This window comes from Cercospora kikuchii (genome assembly GCF_019650295.1).
Source record: "Cercospora kikuchii DNA, contig_00007, whole genome shotgun sequence".
Lineage (NCBI taxonomy): Eukaryota > Fungi > Ascomycota > Dothideomycetes > Mycosphaerellales > Mycosphaerellaceae > Cercospora > Cercospora kikuchii.
Genome location: NW_025408588.1, coordinates 1755029 through 1770025, shown reverse-complemented (window position 1 = coordinate 1770025; position 14997 = coordinate 1755029). Strand labels below are relative to the sequence as shown.

At 53.1% G+C, this 14997-nt stretch overlaps 4 protein-coding genes across 4 annotated transcripts; 2 read left to right on the top strand and 2 right to left on the bottom strand.

Annotated features, from left to right (window-relative positions):
* Positions 1-445: 445 nt before the first annotated feature.
* On the top strand, positions 446-3560 carry CKM354_001079200 (1-phosphatidylinositol-4-phosphate 5-kinase; the record flags this gene model as incomplete). Its single annotated transcript, XM_044806259.1, has 2 exons — positions 446-2614; positions 2667-3560. The coding sequence occupies 2 exons, from the start codon at positions 446-448 to the stop codon at positions 3558-3560; spliced, it is 3063 nt and encodes a 1020-aa protein (XP_044662194.1).
* Positions 3561-6815: 3255 nt separating this feature from the next.
* Positions 6816-7496, top strand: CKM354_001079100 (uncharacterized protein; the record flags this gene model as incomplete). The annotated part of the gene is made up of 1 exon (XM_044806258.1): positions 6816-7496. One exon carries the CDS (start codon positions 6816-6818, stop codon positions 7494-7496), a length of 681 nt encoding a protein of 226 aa, XP_044662193.1.
* A 242-nt stretch (positions 7497-7738) lies between these two features.
* Positions 7739-8866, bottom strand: CKM354_001079000 (uncharacterized protein; the record flags this gene model as incomplete). The annotated part of the gene is made up of 1 exon (XM_044806257.1): positions 7739-8866. One exon carries the CDS (start codon positions 8864-8866, stop codon positions 7739-7741), a length of 1128 nt encoding a protein of 375 aa, XP_044662192.1.
* A 290-nt stretch (positions 8867-9156) lies between these two features.
* On the bottom strand, positions 9157-14191 carry CKM354_001078900 (uncharacterized protein; the record flags this gene model as incomplete). The annotated part of the gene is made up of 2 exons (XM_044806256.1): positions 9157-11163; positions 11216-14191. 2 exons carry the CDS (start codon positions 14189-14191, stop codon positions 9157-9159), a joined length of 4983 nt encoding a protein of 1660 aa, XP_044662191.1.
* Between the last annotated feature and the right edge of the window lie 806 nt (positions 14192-14997).

Genomic DNA, 14997 nt, shown 5'->3' with positions numbered 1-14997 from the left:
GTATAGATAATTTTGGACTGTCTACCAACGCGTGCGAGTCAGGGTGAAATCAACAATGACGACGGGCTGATCTTGATTGCCAAGCCCTCGTACGGACGTGGCCGTTAGCCGACTGACCGCGACGTCTGTTCTGCTCCAGCCAACATACAACACACCACATCCGCGCGCCCACAACACTTTGCAGCGACGGCTATTGCTCATCCAGCATAACGAATACCGCAACACATTACACGAACCCTCCGCAGGATCTTCAGACGCCATAGGACAGCGTCAGTCGACTCCTACCACCTCGGTGGCCCACCGCAACGCCGACCCGGACTTCTTCGCGCTGGCGACCACCACGGCCTTCAGATCAGGGGACGATGCGCCGCCTTCAGACCCACCACCATCGACGACGGCGCCGCTGAGCAGGAAGTCCACCGAGCTGTCCTATGCCCATGCCTTCATGGTTCACGGCAACTTGAGCGCTGGGGCTGGCAGAGACATGTCGGTTGGTGCTGCAGATGGCTACACGACCTCCACTCCAAACGGCACATACCCCCGAGTCCTTCCAAATGACCACCATAGGACACCAGGCTCAGAGCAGCTTACACCGTTTACCGCGGACGCTCTGGCAGAGGCCTACCCGCCTACGTCAAACGCCAATGCCGCGCCAAGACGCAGCACAAGCGTCAAGGAGGGCTTCGGTGGAAAAGAAGGCAGCGTGCTGAGCGTACCAAATGCCCCCGGCAGTGACAGAGCGCCTAGTGCTAAGAGCATTGCGCTGAGCATGAAAAGCCGGCGGAGCATGAACAATCTCAGCGCAACAAATTTGTCTGTATCTGACGGCGGTGAGCGGAGATCGGGAGAAGCTGTCAAAGAGGCCACAACACGTCTAGGAGCAGCCGAAGAAGGCTACTTCACTGCTGTCCCACATGCGAACGGCAAGCCTGCCATTTCAGCGACCAAAAGTCCGCTGGGCAAGCCTGTCAGCATCTCGAATGGGGAGCCAATCACGTCACAACATCCAATACGAAGCGTCAGCCATGGACAGGTTCCGATGACGCCCAGCTCCGCTCTACCGCCAGTAGAGGAGAGCTCACCGCAAACTACTACAGATGGGCTATTGAGGCCGCCGAGCTCCAAACCCTCAAAACATCGTGCATCTTCACCACCAGCTTTCGATCCCAGCCAAAGCTTAGTTCCGACTGCCACAAGGCCAGACCGGTTAACTCAGCGGCATACGCTGGAGGTACCGAGCGCGACACGTACCTCAAAGGATGGCTCAGATCCATCGTCACAGCTTGACGGCGCAATCCTGTCCACGGGCCGCTTTTCGCCGAATACTCCGACGAGACGTAGAGCATCTCTGCAGCTGGGAAGGCGCAACACGCGGTCCGTGCATTCAGACATGCACCTGGATGACATCCCTCAAGATGAGGATGCGGCCAGATGGGCAGAGCACATCAGAGCGAAGCGCGCATCCAAAAAGCAGCGAGCGGACACCGACGATGACAGAGTGGTCGTGGGCACCAAAGTCGACCAGAACCATGTCAACTTCGTCACCGCGTATAACATGCTTACCGGTATCCGTTGCTGTGTTAGCCGCACGAACGCGAAACTCGACAGAGAGCTCACGGATGCCGACTTTGAGACGAAGCACAAATTCAGCTTCGACATTAGCGGGAGTGAGCTGACTCCAAGCTCCAAATATGACTTCAAGTTCAAGGACTACGCGCCGTTTGTCTTCAGGAAGCTCCGGGCTAACTTCCAGTTGGATCCTGCCGACTACCTCATGTCTCTGACTTCGAAGTATATTCTCTCTGAGCTGGGCTCACCAGGAAAGAGTGGATCATTCTTCTACTTCTCACGAGATTACAAATACATTATCAAGACGATTCATCATGGAGAGCACAAATTTTTGCGGATGATTCTTCGGGACTACTATAACCATGTCACTGAGAACCCCAACACTCTGCTCTCACAATTTTATGGACTTCACCGAGTGAAGATCCCCTATGGGAGGAAGATCCACTTTGTGGTCATGAACAACCTCTTCCCGCCGCATCGCGACATACATCGCACATTCGATCTGAAGGGCAGCACGATTGGCCGAGATTTCAAAGAAGAAGATTTAGAGAAGAATCCTCGTGCCACACTCAAAGATCTGAATTGGTTGCGACGCAATCTACACCTCGAATTCGGGCCCACAAAGAAGGAAGCATTTGTAGCGCAGATGCAAAAGGACGTTGCGCTGCTGCAGCGTCTGAAGATCATGGATTATTCTATGCTGGTTGGCATTCATGATTTGGAACGTGGTAATGAAGAGAATTTGCGCGACAAGACTTTGCGTGTCTTCCAGCCTGAGGGAGAGCCGAAGGATGATGGAACTCACACGCAATTGGACAGGACACCGAGCAAGATGGAGAATGCGAAAAGAGTCAAGGAGATGCGGGAGGCGGTCAAGAGACAGAGACCTGTTCCCATTTCACAGACTTTGGACAAGATGCCAGACGAGGCGCATCGAAGTCCGTTCTTCTTTTATGCTGATGATGGCGGCTTCCGCGCTACTCACGAGGACGATGCTCCTGGTGAGGAAATATACTATCTCGGCATCATTGATTGCTTGACGAGGGTGAGTACAGGTCGGTTCGAGATCCAGAGACTGTGAGCTAACACATTCGCAGTACACGCTGCTCAAAAGGATTGAGCATGCCTGGAAAGGTATGGGCGGACACGAGTCACAAATATCGCCTATTCCGCCGGAACGCTACGGCGATCGATTCATCAGATTTATATCTGGCATCACAATGTCAAGAGAACGTGCGGAGCAGGAACGGCTCTCGACGACATTGGAGGCCAATGCGGGCATAACAATACCCGCAGGCATCGAAGGCACCGTCCGAGACGAGCGCCTGGGTGGCATGAACCTACCACCGCGCGATAGTACCAACCCTCCCGGGACCGAAAAGGTCATCCGCAAGGCAGAGCACCAGGCTGAGAAGTCACGCCGCAAGGGCTCGTCTGAGGAGGATGTACCCGATCGGAGTATCATGGCAGTCAGAAGCCCCGGGGATGCGCAGAATGATCAAGTCACACTGCCCGTTATTGGCGAGGCGGCTGAGAACTCGAGCAATGTCTCGCGCACACCATCTCGGGTGACGCCACAGCAGAGCGAAGAGAAGCTTTGGAACAATGGCACACCGATTATTGGCAATGCCAACATGCCAGCGGAGGCGATTGGCGAGATCCCGCCGCCCACACCACCGAAGATGGATGGCACTACGGATCGCCGCAGTGAGGAAGAGAGGCGAAGTTGGCAGAGCGGTGGTCTTCCGCCACCGACGCCACCAAAGGAGTCGCGCCGCATGGCGAACGCGACAGATGACAGCTATACGGAAGTCGGCTGCTTCGAACTCCCTCGGACCACCAAGATCCACGGGTTCCAAGACAAGGAATTACCGTTACCTCCTACGATGGTCCCCGCGCAGAAACAATTCAGCGCGAGCCCGCAGGATCTGTCACCTGCTGGGTATGACAACGACGAGAAGCATTCTGGCATGTTCCGACGGAAGAGCTAGGAGGCCTTCTGCGAGAAAGGCTTGAGCGCGAAGAAAAGTGTCGTTGCACTCCGCCCGAAGCGAAGTTTGTTTGATCTCAACGTGAAGAAGAGTTGGGAGTCGCTTCGCCGACGACTTTCGTGGTGGAAGCTTGGTGGTGGAGTACAACAGGACTCTGCCACGACACTCACGACTACTGCATAGATGGACAGCATTGGAACGCACAGGACTCAACAGCCAAAGTCCGCGTTCCATCAATCTGTCTCTCTTGGGGTCTCCTTTTTCGGGGTGTTTCTTGCATTTTCTCTCTTTTTTGTTAATCACGGATGGGAATGGGATGGAATGGAACTACCTGGGAATGGCGAGCGAGCGAAATCAAATGGGATCAAGGAAAGAGAGATACTCTTGGAACCTAGAAGTTTCCTTTTCTTCTTGGCTGTACCTATTGTGTGTGTTTTGTTTATATGTCCGATACTGCTCGTTCTTTTACAATACTCATATCATGAATACGGCCCATCAGCTGGGTCGCTCTTGCGAGGGATGCTTGCGTGTGTTTCTGAGTTTTAGAAGGGGAAGGAAGGCATGGTAGGGAAAGAAGGTGTAGAGAAGTTGGGAATAGAAGCTTCTGAGACATTGACTACTCTTTCCTTTCGTAAAGTAAGAGCAGTTGGGTAGGCGATAATGAGGGAAAGTGCGTGACTTTTCATCGTGCTCGATTCGTGTACCACTACTCCGTAATTGGGTCTCTTTGCCGTGGCTTGAGAGATGCGGCCGCTGGAGGTTGCGACGGGAGCGGACGCGGAGAGACTCGTGATTTATCATCTCCTTTGTTGATCTGGTGATACTCTACCGCTTCACTGCTCTCTTGCTGGGCGAGCGACACGTTGCTTTGAGTGCAGGCTTTGCCGTGACCATGTAAGTGCGGCCGCTGGAGATTGTGGCGGGCGCGGACGCGGAGAGTATTGATGGAAATGACGGGATGTGGCGGCAATGTGGTGGGTTGTTTCGCGGGTTCACATGTTCGAGACTTGTGTTACTAAGGCTGATGAATTGTGAAGATTGGGCGTGTTTTATGTGATATGGACAAGACAGCGATGCTCTCTCTCCAGTCTGAAGTCTTCGGCCTTGAGTCCGAAACTGCGCACGAGGCATAACGAGCCTGTCTCACAGAGAGATCGGAAACTTGTTCTGTCTCGCCGCGGGAAAAATTGCCACATTGAATCTATCTACAACTTAGCGTGCTAGTTCTGTGCTACTGTGGTTGCTGGCCATCGGCTGCTGATGAATGATTTCAGATAGATTTCTCCGTCTCTGCAGAGTCGCTTGTTTGTCGTTGCACAACGGCTTTCGGCAGCTTTCTGCTTGCGAGATCGTATATCTCCGAGAGTGTGGCAATGGCTGGGGGCCTTGAACGTGCTGCTGCTGCTGCAGGCTGAAAGAGGCAAGTGCATTTCTCGAGTCCCGGTATGTAAGACTGCAGGCTGCGGCAGAAGAGGAGACAGGCACCGCTGCTCTCAGAGGTACTTGATGCGGACGATGCTGTGAACAGAATCTGATGAGACTGATGTCTGGTGTCTTGCTGTCGATGTAACTGCCGGTAATGCTCGATGACGAGGGCGGCGTCAGCACTGGAGGCTGTCCCTCTAGCACAAAATGCTCATCGAGGGCTTTTCAGGTGAGGAGGAGGCACAGTTTTACGTCTGCACGAGTGAAGACCAAGTCAGCGATGATGCTGGGGGGGAAAGTTGGATGAGTATGGACAAGCTTTGTTGGTTTTTGGCTTTCCAATGCTGTCGAAGAGAATTGGCGTGCATCGCGCGCGGAAGCTGACATGCACATGCTACAGTGGCATTACGTTTCCAATTATCCTTTTATCATTTCTTCCTTCGGAAGCTTACTGGGGGCAGCCCTAGGGCAGGCAGTAGGATCTGAGTTCAGTGGTCAGTTGAAGGCCAGGTCTGGTGGTCCTCGGAAGGTTTGCGCCTGCTTCCTGTTGCCGATTGCCGCGTGGAGGGCTTTGGCTTTTTGGACGTCAGCTTGATGGCATCGCTACGGCAGCTATATCTTCGACGTGATATTATCGCCCGTCGGTGCTGCTTTGGACATTGGGCGTCGATGTGGAGGTGGAGCATGGCAGAGCTCGCGTGCGGTTCGGAGCTGACGCTTCTGGCCAGACAAGTCTCACGCCCACGCTCGATATGCTCACCGTCTCGTTGCCTCTTCTCATCGGGAGGCGCAGAGCTATGTACGTACGTTGTAGCAATTGCTCTTTCCGTCACCTGCGCGGCCAGGAGCACCGCTACCTCGCCGCAGGTTCGGATGGAATGCTACGTCTACTCGCCAAGTGCCTGGGTTGCGCACCCGCGGGAGCCGGACTGCAGGACGGTGACATGGTTCCGCGCGCTGGGACACATTCGTCGACGCATGCGCGCGCTCGGAATCCTCTCAGCAATTCCGACTCCGGTGTACGCGATGGATGAGGTCTGTCGACGAGGAATGCGATGAAAGACCTTTTGCCCCTTCCTGGCCCATCTCTTCGACCTGTTTCCCTACCTCCCAGTACATCCCGGATGCCACCGTAACTTCTCACAGGATCGCGGTGCAGTAGCACGACATGCGCCTCCAGACAGCCGAAAAGGTCGCGAAGATTCTACTTCAAACCCGGGCGCGGGAACATTGGGCACCGGCCACCACGACGCGAGATGCTTTCCCAAGAGCCACTGCAGTGGGAAACTGCCGCAGAGCGCCCGCCCACGCCTTCTGTTTCACCTTGCGGTGGTGGTGACTACGCGAAAGACGTGTAGCACGCTGTCGCCGAGCGGCGCAGCCCTATGGTTCGCTGGACAGCCTGCCACCCATGATCCCAGCCCGCCAGAGGAAGTCCTTTGATGTTCCACCAGATGTATCCCAGCCCGCCTCGTATACGCCTCCGCTCACGCAGACCCGACGCCGTGGACGCGGGTCTGATAAACGAATCGAAGCCTACCTGAGCGGTGGATGCTGGGAGGGTGCTGCTGGGAAGCCGTGGTCATTGCTACCACTCTTCCGAACAACCTTACCGATTTGTCTCTCGCCCTCCTCAGCCTACGCTGCGGGCGGCGTGTGACCGTTTTCTTGCGCTATCATGCACGTACTTTAGGGGTGTGTGCATTGCATGGCTTGCAGATTCGCTGCGCTCTGCAAGTACAAGTATCAGCTGCACCCCACTGCTGCACGGCTGAAGATGGCGGCGCTGCCTTACTACTACCACTATTGCTAACGCACTCACCGATCACCATGTTCTACGCTATCTTGGAGCAGACAATATCTGCAGATCGTTTGGGCTCGACGAACAACATCAATGCTACCGACGAATCAAGGGCCGGGCCACTTTTTACACCAAACGCTCCCTCTCGTACGTCTGATGCAACGCCACTTCATTACAAATGCCCTTGGGATCCTACTCGACAACTCTGCTTCGCAAAGCTCTCGAGCGAGAACGATGTCGAACAATGGCGACTGCGAGACCTTCGAACTCAAACCAAACAGAGACCTGGCGAATCACATCGACTGCGTCTCGGTTCACCCGTCCCCCGACCTCACGACATCGACAACCATGACATCCCCCCGCTTATCCGCAGCGAGGGTCGATATTTGGTAATATACGAACAAGCACTGTCAGACCGAACAACTCCGATGCGATACCAAGACATACCAATCCTACTCGGACCTGTCGAAGACGGAGAAGCTGACAGCCATACTTCGGGCTCGTGTATACAAGTGTTGAAGGGTCTGGTCGATTCTGCGGTATACCAAAGCGAGAGAAATTTGTTGTGGCTTTCCGCTTGGCCTACACAAGATGCTGCTGTGGCATACGTTGACTCGATCGATCGAGTAGAAGGAGACAGTGTGGGTCTCATGAAAGTAATACGAGACGACAGGATAGAAGCTACGCAACGAGAAATGGCAAAATGGTGACATGCAGCAGTTGGGCAAGGCGTTATTCATATGATGGCATGAAAAAATGTCCCGTGGTTCTATTGAGCGTTTGTCTTGTCCGTTGTTATGAGCGTTGTTCAACTTCAACTTTTTATTTTTGCTTTGCAATAACTTTTTACTTCAGTCTTCAACAATTGACACGAATAACAAAAGAATTTCTCATTTCACAAATCATCCCTCCAAACACACAACACCTCTTCTCTCACTCTCCGCCTCCTCTCTCACTCCCTCTCCCCACCTCCTCCAACCCGAAATTTATACTCCTCCGCCCGATCCAAATACACAACTTTCCCACCCAACCCCTCCTTCTCAACCTCTTTCCGAAAGTCCTCCAACGGACTCAGAAAAACATCATAATCATCATAATGTATCGGAATCGTCACATCCGGTTTAATCAACTCCATCAATTTCACTCCTTGTTTGGCATCCATTGTTACCATTAATAATGGAACACCTGGGCTGGGAATTGTTGTGCCGCCGAGGTGCAGGAGCATGAGATCGATGTTTTGATCTTTGTAAGTCTCTGCGATGGTGGAGAGTTCGGGGACGAGGAGAGTGTCGCCTGAGATGTAGATTTTGTAACCTGAGTGGAAAGAGGTGGTGGTTTTGTGGCCGAGTTCGAGCATCCAGCCGTTTGTTGGGGGGACGGCGGAGAGGATGTCGTTTGCGATGGAGAGGGGACCTGGTGGGACGTGTTTGCCTGGCATGCCGGTGATTTGGATTGAGGGGTGCAGGTTGTTTTCTTTTTTCTTGTTGTCAATGCTCGTTCCTTCTTCGGATGCGCTCGTTTTGTCTGGTTCGTTGAGGACCGCAGAGTCGAAATGATCATCATTCTTCTTCTTCTGCTTAATATCCAGAATCGCAGACTCAAAATGATCCAAATCATAAACTTGAGTGAATCTCTCCTCTTCGGATTTCTTCTCCGTAAGACATTCTTTGGCGTGAGGGGTGGTGACAATCGGCAAATCCCGTCTCAGACTCTGTTCGACTTTTTGATCGAAGTGGTCTGCATGATAATGGCTCAGTAGAATGAGATCCACGTGCGGTAACTCGTGCAAATCGATTGCTGGATTTGTTCGCCGAGTACCTTGCACTCCTGGTCCGAGATGGACGTGGTCACCTGCGTGGAGGAAGTTTGGATCGGTCAAGATACGACTGCCTTCCCATTCAATCACAGTCGTTGCAGTGCCGATGAAGTAGATGCTGGCATTCTCGTCACCTGCCTTGCTGGGATGCGTCTTGGTATCTTTTGCTCCCACAGATATTGATGGTGGGAAATCAGCATCATCCCGGGTGGGTGCTTTTGGCTTCGAAGGGTCGAGCTGAATACTGTGCTTTGCAGTAGTCATGATTGCGATTCGATTGATTCTTGTCTTCCCGTCTGCGTGTCACTGACTTGTAAATGTTGTCCAGTCATATAAGGTACTGTCATCCATCGTATACTTGTCGCCATTCTAACGTCATGCCTCCTCGCCCGGAAGTGCCTCCGATGAGGTCAGTAAAGCCATCATGACGAGAGCGGAAGACTGCTGCAGGACATGAACTGGTGTTCGGAAGCAACTCAAGTTTTTAAATGTTTCTTGATTACACTTGCTAAGTCTCGTGAAATGTTCTATATATCCATCATGAATCGTAAGCGCTAGTAGATCGCAGCATTCCTCTTGTTCGTATGCACTCGGCCCAAATTGTGCGTGAGATAGTCATTGGCCACACCAGTGAAAGTTGGTGTCCTGACCATACTCCTCCTCCTCGCCTGGTTCGCTTCTGGCGCGCGGGCATTTGCCTCGTCATCATCTTCATTAGACTCGGTAGGCTCGACCTCGTTTGGTGGACCTTGAGGGCGAGTCTCGCCATTCTGGCCTGATGTCTCGTTCTTGTTGTCCTTCTTCGACTTCTTGCTCGTCTTGCTGTTCTTGCTGCTTGTTCGCACACGGAAGAAGTAGTACAAGAGCACTGCAACGGCAATATTAAAGAAGATGTACACGAAGAGCAGGCCAAAGTTCCTCCAGCGGTCACCCCACTCGATCCTGACGCCCGCGAGGAACGTGTCTGCCACGCTGACTTGGCAGTAACCACAGTCAGAGGTGGCGTCTGGGTTAGTCAGGGTGCCGGGTGCTTGAGTAAGGTATGGCGCCATGTACTCTCCGCAAGTCTGTCCCGAAGGTGGTTGGAAAACGCTCAGTTCGACATCGGAGCAGGTCACTTGTCGGGCGTGTAACATTGTGGCCGCCATACCTGCAACCCAGTACGTGAAGAACGATACCCGGTACATGAAAATCCAGAAACCGGGAAGTGCGTCTGGTGCTTGCATGACACCGTTGAAGATGAGCGACATGGCGAAGAGGAATGTGACGATTGCTCCAGCGGTTTGTGCATCAGGCAGAGCTGAGATACACATGTGAGCGAAGGTTCCAGCGTACACGAAGAGAGTGACGCAGAACAACATCACCAATACCTGGCGCTCCGAGCTCTGTATGCCGACGATAGGGTAGTAGAATGTCGCGTAGACAATCAGACCCGAGATGATTTGGTAGGGTATCTCGACCACGATGTTTGCAATGATAAAGGCAACCCAGCTGTACGCCTTGCTTGGTCGCTCGCGCACTTCGTAGAGGGATCTCTGAGTGACAAACAAAGGCATGATCTGTTGGACAAGTGTCGAGAAGATTGTCGTCACCATGAAAAGTCCGTAGATCACGTTTTGCATGCCCTGGAGTGTGGCATCGGCCTGGTAGAAAGAGAAGCCAATGAAGAGACCGGAAGCAGCACTCAGAACGAGTTTCGCCATAATGTAGGAAGGCATGCGCCAGTATTGAGAAAAGACACGCTTGGTGACCTCGGCAAGCTGGGTCGTGAAGGGCATAGCGAATTCATTGTGAGCAGATTCGTCCTCATCGGAGTCCACTGCGCCAGCGCGGTCTTTGTGAATGCGTTCGATTTCTTCTTGCACTCCGCGAGCTTGCTGGCTGTCTTTCCAGATTTGGAACCAGTCAGTGCTGAAATCGCCCACGATCTCGAGCATGTACTCGGCCGGATTTTCGTCATCGCCGCACTTGCGGGCGCCATTAGCTTCAAAGTAGTCCAGCAGGGTTCTCGAGTTCTTGCCGATGTCGCCAAAGTAAACTGTCTTACCACCTTTGCGCAAGAACAGGAGTCGGTCGAATTCCTGGAAGAGGATAGCGGAAGGCTGGTGGATAGTACAGAGCACAGCTTGTCCACTGTCGGCAAGTTTGCGAAGGAACGCACAGATAGCCCACGAAGACTGCGAGTCGAGACCAGAGGTAGGTTCGTCCAAGAAGAGCAGGAGTTTCGGTTTGGCCGCCAATTCCGTGCCGATCGTCAAGAGCTTGCGCTGCTCGACATTCAAACCTTCTCCAGGTACACCGACGACAGCTTCGGCAAAATCTTCCATGTTAAGCATCTTGATAACATCTTCGACGTATGCATACTTCTCCTCTTTGCTAACACTCTTCGGCTGGCGAAGCATGGCGGAGAACCGGAGCGATTCACGGACGGTAGAAGTTTCGAGATGGAGATCCTGCTGTTGAACGTAGCCAGTCTTGCGTTGGAAGGACGAGTCCAAAGGTGCGCCATTCACAAACATGTTGCCAGTGACCACTCCCATTGTCGTACGCTGCGCAAGAACCTGAATTGAATGTCAGCTTGGGTGCCAATAGATATCAGAAGAGAATACTCACATCAAGCAGAGTGGTTTTGCCGGCTCCGGAAGTTCCCATCAGAGCTGTCAAAGTACCTGGCTTAACGAATCCAGAAACCTCGTCCAAAAGTCGTCGCGGCTCTCCCTTGATTTCAATGTCGTACGAGACGTCCTTCCAGGTGAAGATATCAGTTTGAGGTGGAATGACATTGACATCGCCAGCACCTTCTTCATCTTGGCTGGCAACCTTTTCTGGTGCCTTCTGTTCCTCATCATTGGCCTTGCCCTTGGCCATACCTTCCATGTAATCAGGAACTTGGCCGCGCCGGAAGACCAAAACCTCTGCAGTAGAAGTTGTCTCAGAATTCAACTCGACCGCAACGAAGTACATGATCATGAAGGCGAAGAGGAAGCCCAACAGGATGCCGAAGTTACGCCACACATGCGAGTAGGAGTAGTTGTACATTTCCTGGATGTAGGCATCGCCTGACACGGACAACTCGCCAGCCACAGCTCCAGTAGTCGCGCAGATGAAATTTGGACCAGTTCCTGCAAGACCTGGGTACTGTGGAACGAGCTGCGAGCATGGAAAGCGTCGTCCGTGGAATTCGTTGGCAATCAAGATCTCAAAAGCATAGAACACAGGGTTGATCCATCTGATCCAGCCGAACCAATCTTTCATGTATGGAATAGGCACCACGAAACCGGTATAGACCACAATAGCGAGAATGAGAACACCAGATAGAGCCATCGCTTGCGAGATCGTCTTCGTAAGAGCTGCCATGGTGCGGAAAACTGCCGCCATGACAAACATCGTCACGAAGTTGATCAGGAAGAAGAGGAAGAACTGTCCGGGTTCTCGTCGAAGACCAGCCATGAAGTACAGAATGATGTTGAAACCAGTGGCGAACATGAATTTCAATGGTAAGTCCAATACGATTCCGGAAATTGCCTCAGTAGCAGGGTGGTAGAACGCGTAAGATTTATGCTTTTCCACAATAGGTCGCTGGTCGTACAGGCTGTTAATTTCGGAGATTGCAGTAAGAGCATTGAGAAGGACGGCGAAGAAGAGTGTGGCACCTTTGGACTGGAATCCTACAGTCGCATCCGGTGTACCATAGAAGACTGAACCGAGAATGAGCGCCATGATGATGTTCGAGATGATCGGAGTGAAGGTCGAGGCTTTGTCGTTCCAGATGCGCTGGGCTTGTCTCTTGGTGTTGAGCTTGACCTGCATGAAGACGCTGACGACATATGGTGACTTGGGCCGGACGTGTTGTGCTTGAGCCTGATTTTTGTAATCGCGGAACTGCTGGAGTTCGCCACCGCTGCCAGCCAGACCGGCTTGGTACTCCTCAATCTCTTGATGAAGAGCTTTGTACCGCGGGCTGTTCTTCCAGTACTTCTCAAACTCTTCTGGCGTTCTCGGCACCCTCTTGTCAAAGCCCTCTCTTGTCTGTCGCTCGGCGGGGTTGGTCACGCTGGTAAGGAAGTCACCGGTCGTCTGTCGAGCTGGGCAGTACCATCCCATTTCTTCGAAGTAAGACTTCGCCTCACTTGCCTTGCCGAAGAAGATCTCGCGACCTTCGTACAGGACAATGGCCTTATCGAACAGGTCGTAGATCGCTTGTGAAGCTTGATAGATGGCGACAGCATGTGCAGAGCCCTCCATATCAGCAGCAAGTCTCAGAGACTTGACGAATGTCAGAGCTGTTGCTGAGTCGAGACCTCTCGTCGAGTTATCCCAAGCGGCCAGTGCAGCTCCAGCCAGAGCCATTTCAGCAATGGACACTCGCTTCCGCTCTCCACCCGACACTCCACGCACGAAATCGTTACCGACCTTCGTGTTGTATGTGTGGGAAAGACCGAAGACAGCCATGACAACTTGTGTGATGTGTTTGACCGCGTCCTGTCGTGAAACCTGTCCTGGTCGGGCTTGCGGCATCCGTAGAGCGGCGGCATGCTCTAACGTCTCGCCGACGGTGAGATGCGGGAAGTGCTTGTCCACCTCTTGGTTGTAGATTACCTCTCCTTGAAACTCCTTGATCATTTGCTTCTGGGGAATGCCATTGTAATTGATATCTGAGCCATCGTCGAGATGAAGGCCATGCAATTGTCCAGTCATTGATTTAAGCAGAGTGCTGCAACCTGAGCCTGGTCGTCCGAGAACGATCAACAATTCTCCACTCTTCATAATACCATCGAAGTTGTGCAAAATGTGACGCGGTGTCTTCTTCATGTTGAAAGTTTCGCGGAAACGCAGCGGGGCCATGAACATCGAGCTGACGTCCTTCTGTAGGTTCAAGGCGGCGCCCGAGCCACTGACATTGAGATTCTTGAAGACGATGCCGGCACGCTTGAGCTTGATGCCCTCCTCGTCAACGAGTCGAAGTGTCTTTTTCGTCCATTTGTAGAGATCGAATTTCTCGCTCTTTGGGTCAAGCTGTTCGTCATTGTAATCTAGATCGACTGTTGCTTTGCGTTCGAGATCATCACCTGCCGCTGCCGAAGCGTAACTCTGACTTCGCTGCGTCACGAAGGATCGCCCTGTCTGTGTCGCGATCCTGCGAAGCGCTGCTTCGGCTCTAGGGTTGAATGCTCCTGGTCGTTCGTCACTTGTATCGGAGCTGTACTTGCGATCAATCTCGTAGTCTGCCGGCTCTTCGGCGGCCTCCTTTCCCTCTGCTGTGATGAAAGCATTGTCGCGACTATCCTCTTGTGACGCGTCGTGGTGAAGTGTTGATGTTGTAGTTGTGGAATTCTGGTGGATTGTGGAGGATGTTGTTGTTGTGTCCTGGTGGCTGTTGACGGCGCCACCAGTTGACTGCATCATTGGTGCTCCAGTTGCCTCTGACGTTGCGATAACTTCTCGTGTGAACGTCTCGCACCGATCTGCAGTTTGCGTGGTGGACCGGCCGGGGGGTAATGCGAGGATATCTTCGAGCCTTGTTGGATCATAGCCAGGCACGGTGGGCGCATTATCACTTATACGATCCTGTTCTCCGTTTGACGCCATGGTCAAGGGCGGCGAGAACGACACACCAGAGTCCGGAGACCGTAGGCCGTGTGCTGCTATTTCGTCACAGCCGTCAGGAACACCCAGGCTCCGTATGTACGCACAAAGCACAGCCCTAGGCACAAATAGTGACTATCCTCGGAAGCACACGAGCTTGGCGCTTTGACCAGAACGTAGAACGGCGAGCGGTCGGTCCTGCAGTGCCGACGACAGGAGTCCCCGGTTCTCGGGATGAAGTGGTCCTTGAACGGCACGCTGGATGCTGCCTGTGTGAAACGAAGGAGGGAAGTGAGGATTCCAGACTCCGGACGACGTGCTGCCTCTGTTTGCTGGTCATTGAATTGTTTCTGCGGATGCGCGCGGCGACCGTTGATCGTTTGCGTTGGTCTCCACAAATGAACTGGTTCGCAATGACCGCATCACAGATCACAACAGCTGCGACGGCGCTTGGCTTTTAGAGTTCGTTGGAGCAATGCTCCCCAGTACGAAATTGGCTTTCCTCACCGTGGCGCTCGAGACACATGCTCAATGGTGGTCTGCGTGGTCGTAGCTGTCCCACAAGCTTCCTGCCGTTGGCGAACAGCGCGCACTCCGCGGCGGAATCGGGAGCCTCCTACGTGATGTCGCAGCACCAAGCAGCGAGCTGCACGTTGCAGCATGAATAAGCCATTTGTGCAGGATGCGGAACGGGCCTCATCTTTGCACAAGATTCAGGCAGTCTCTTGCTGGCCTTGTTGTGAGCTTGACTTGCTTCGTACGGAACGACTTGAGAGCCAGTGCGTTCCACACCGCAGGGCGCAGTGACG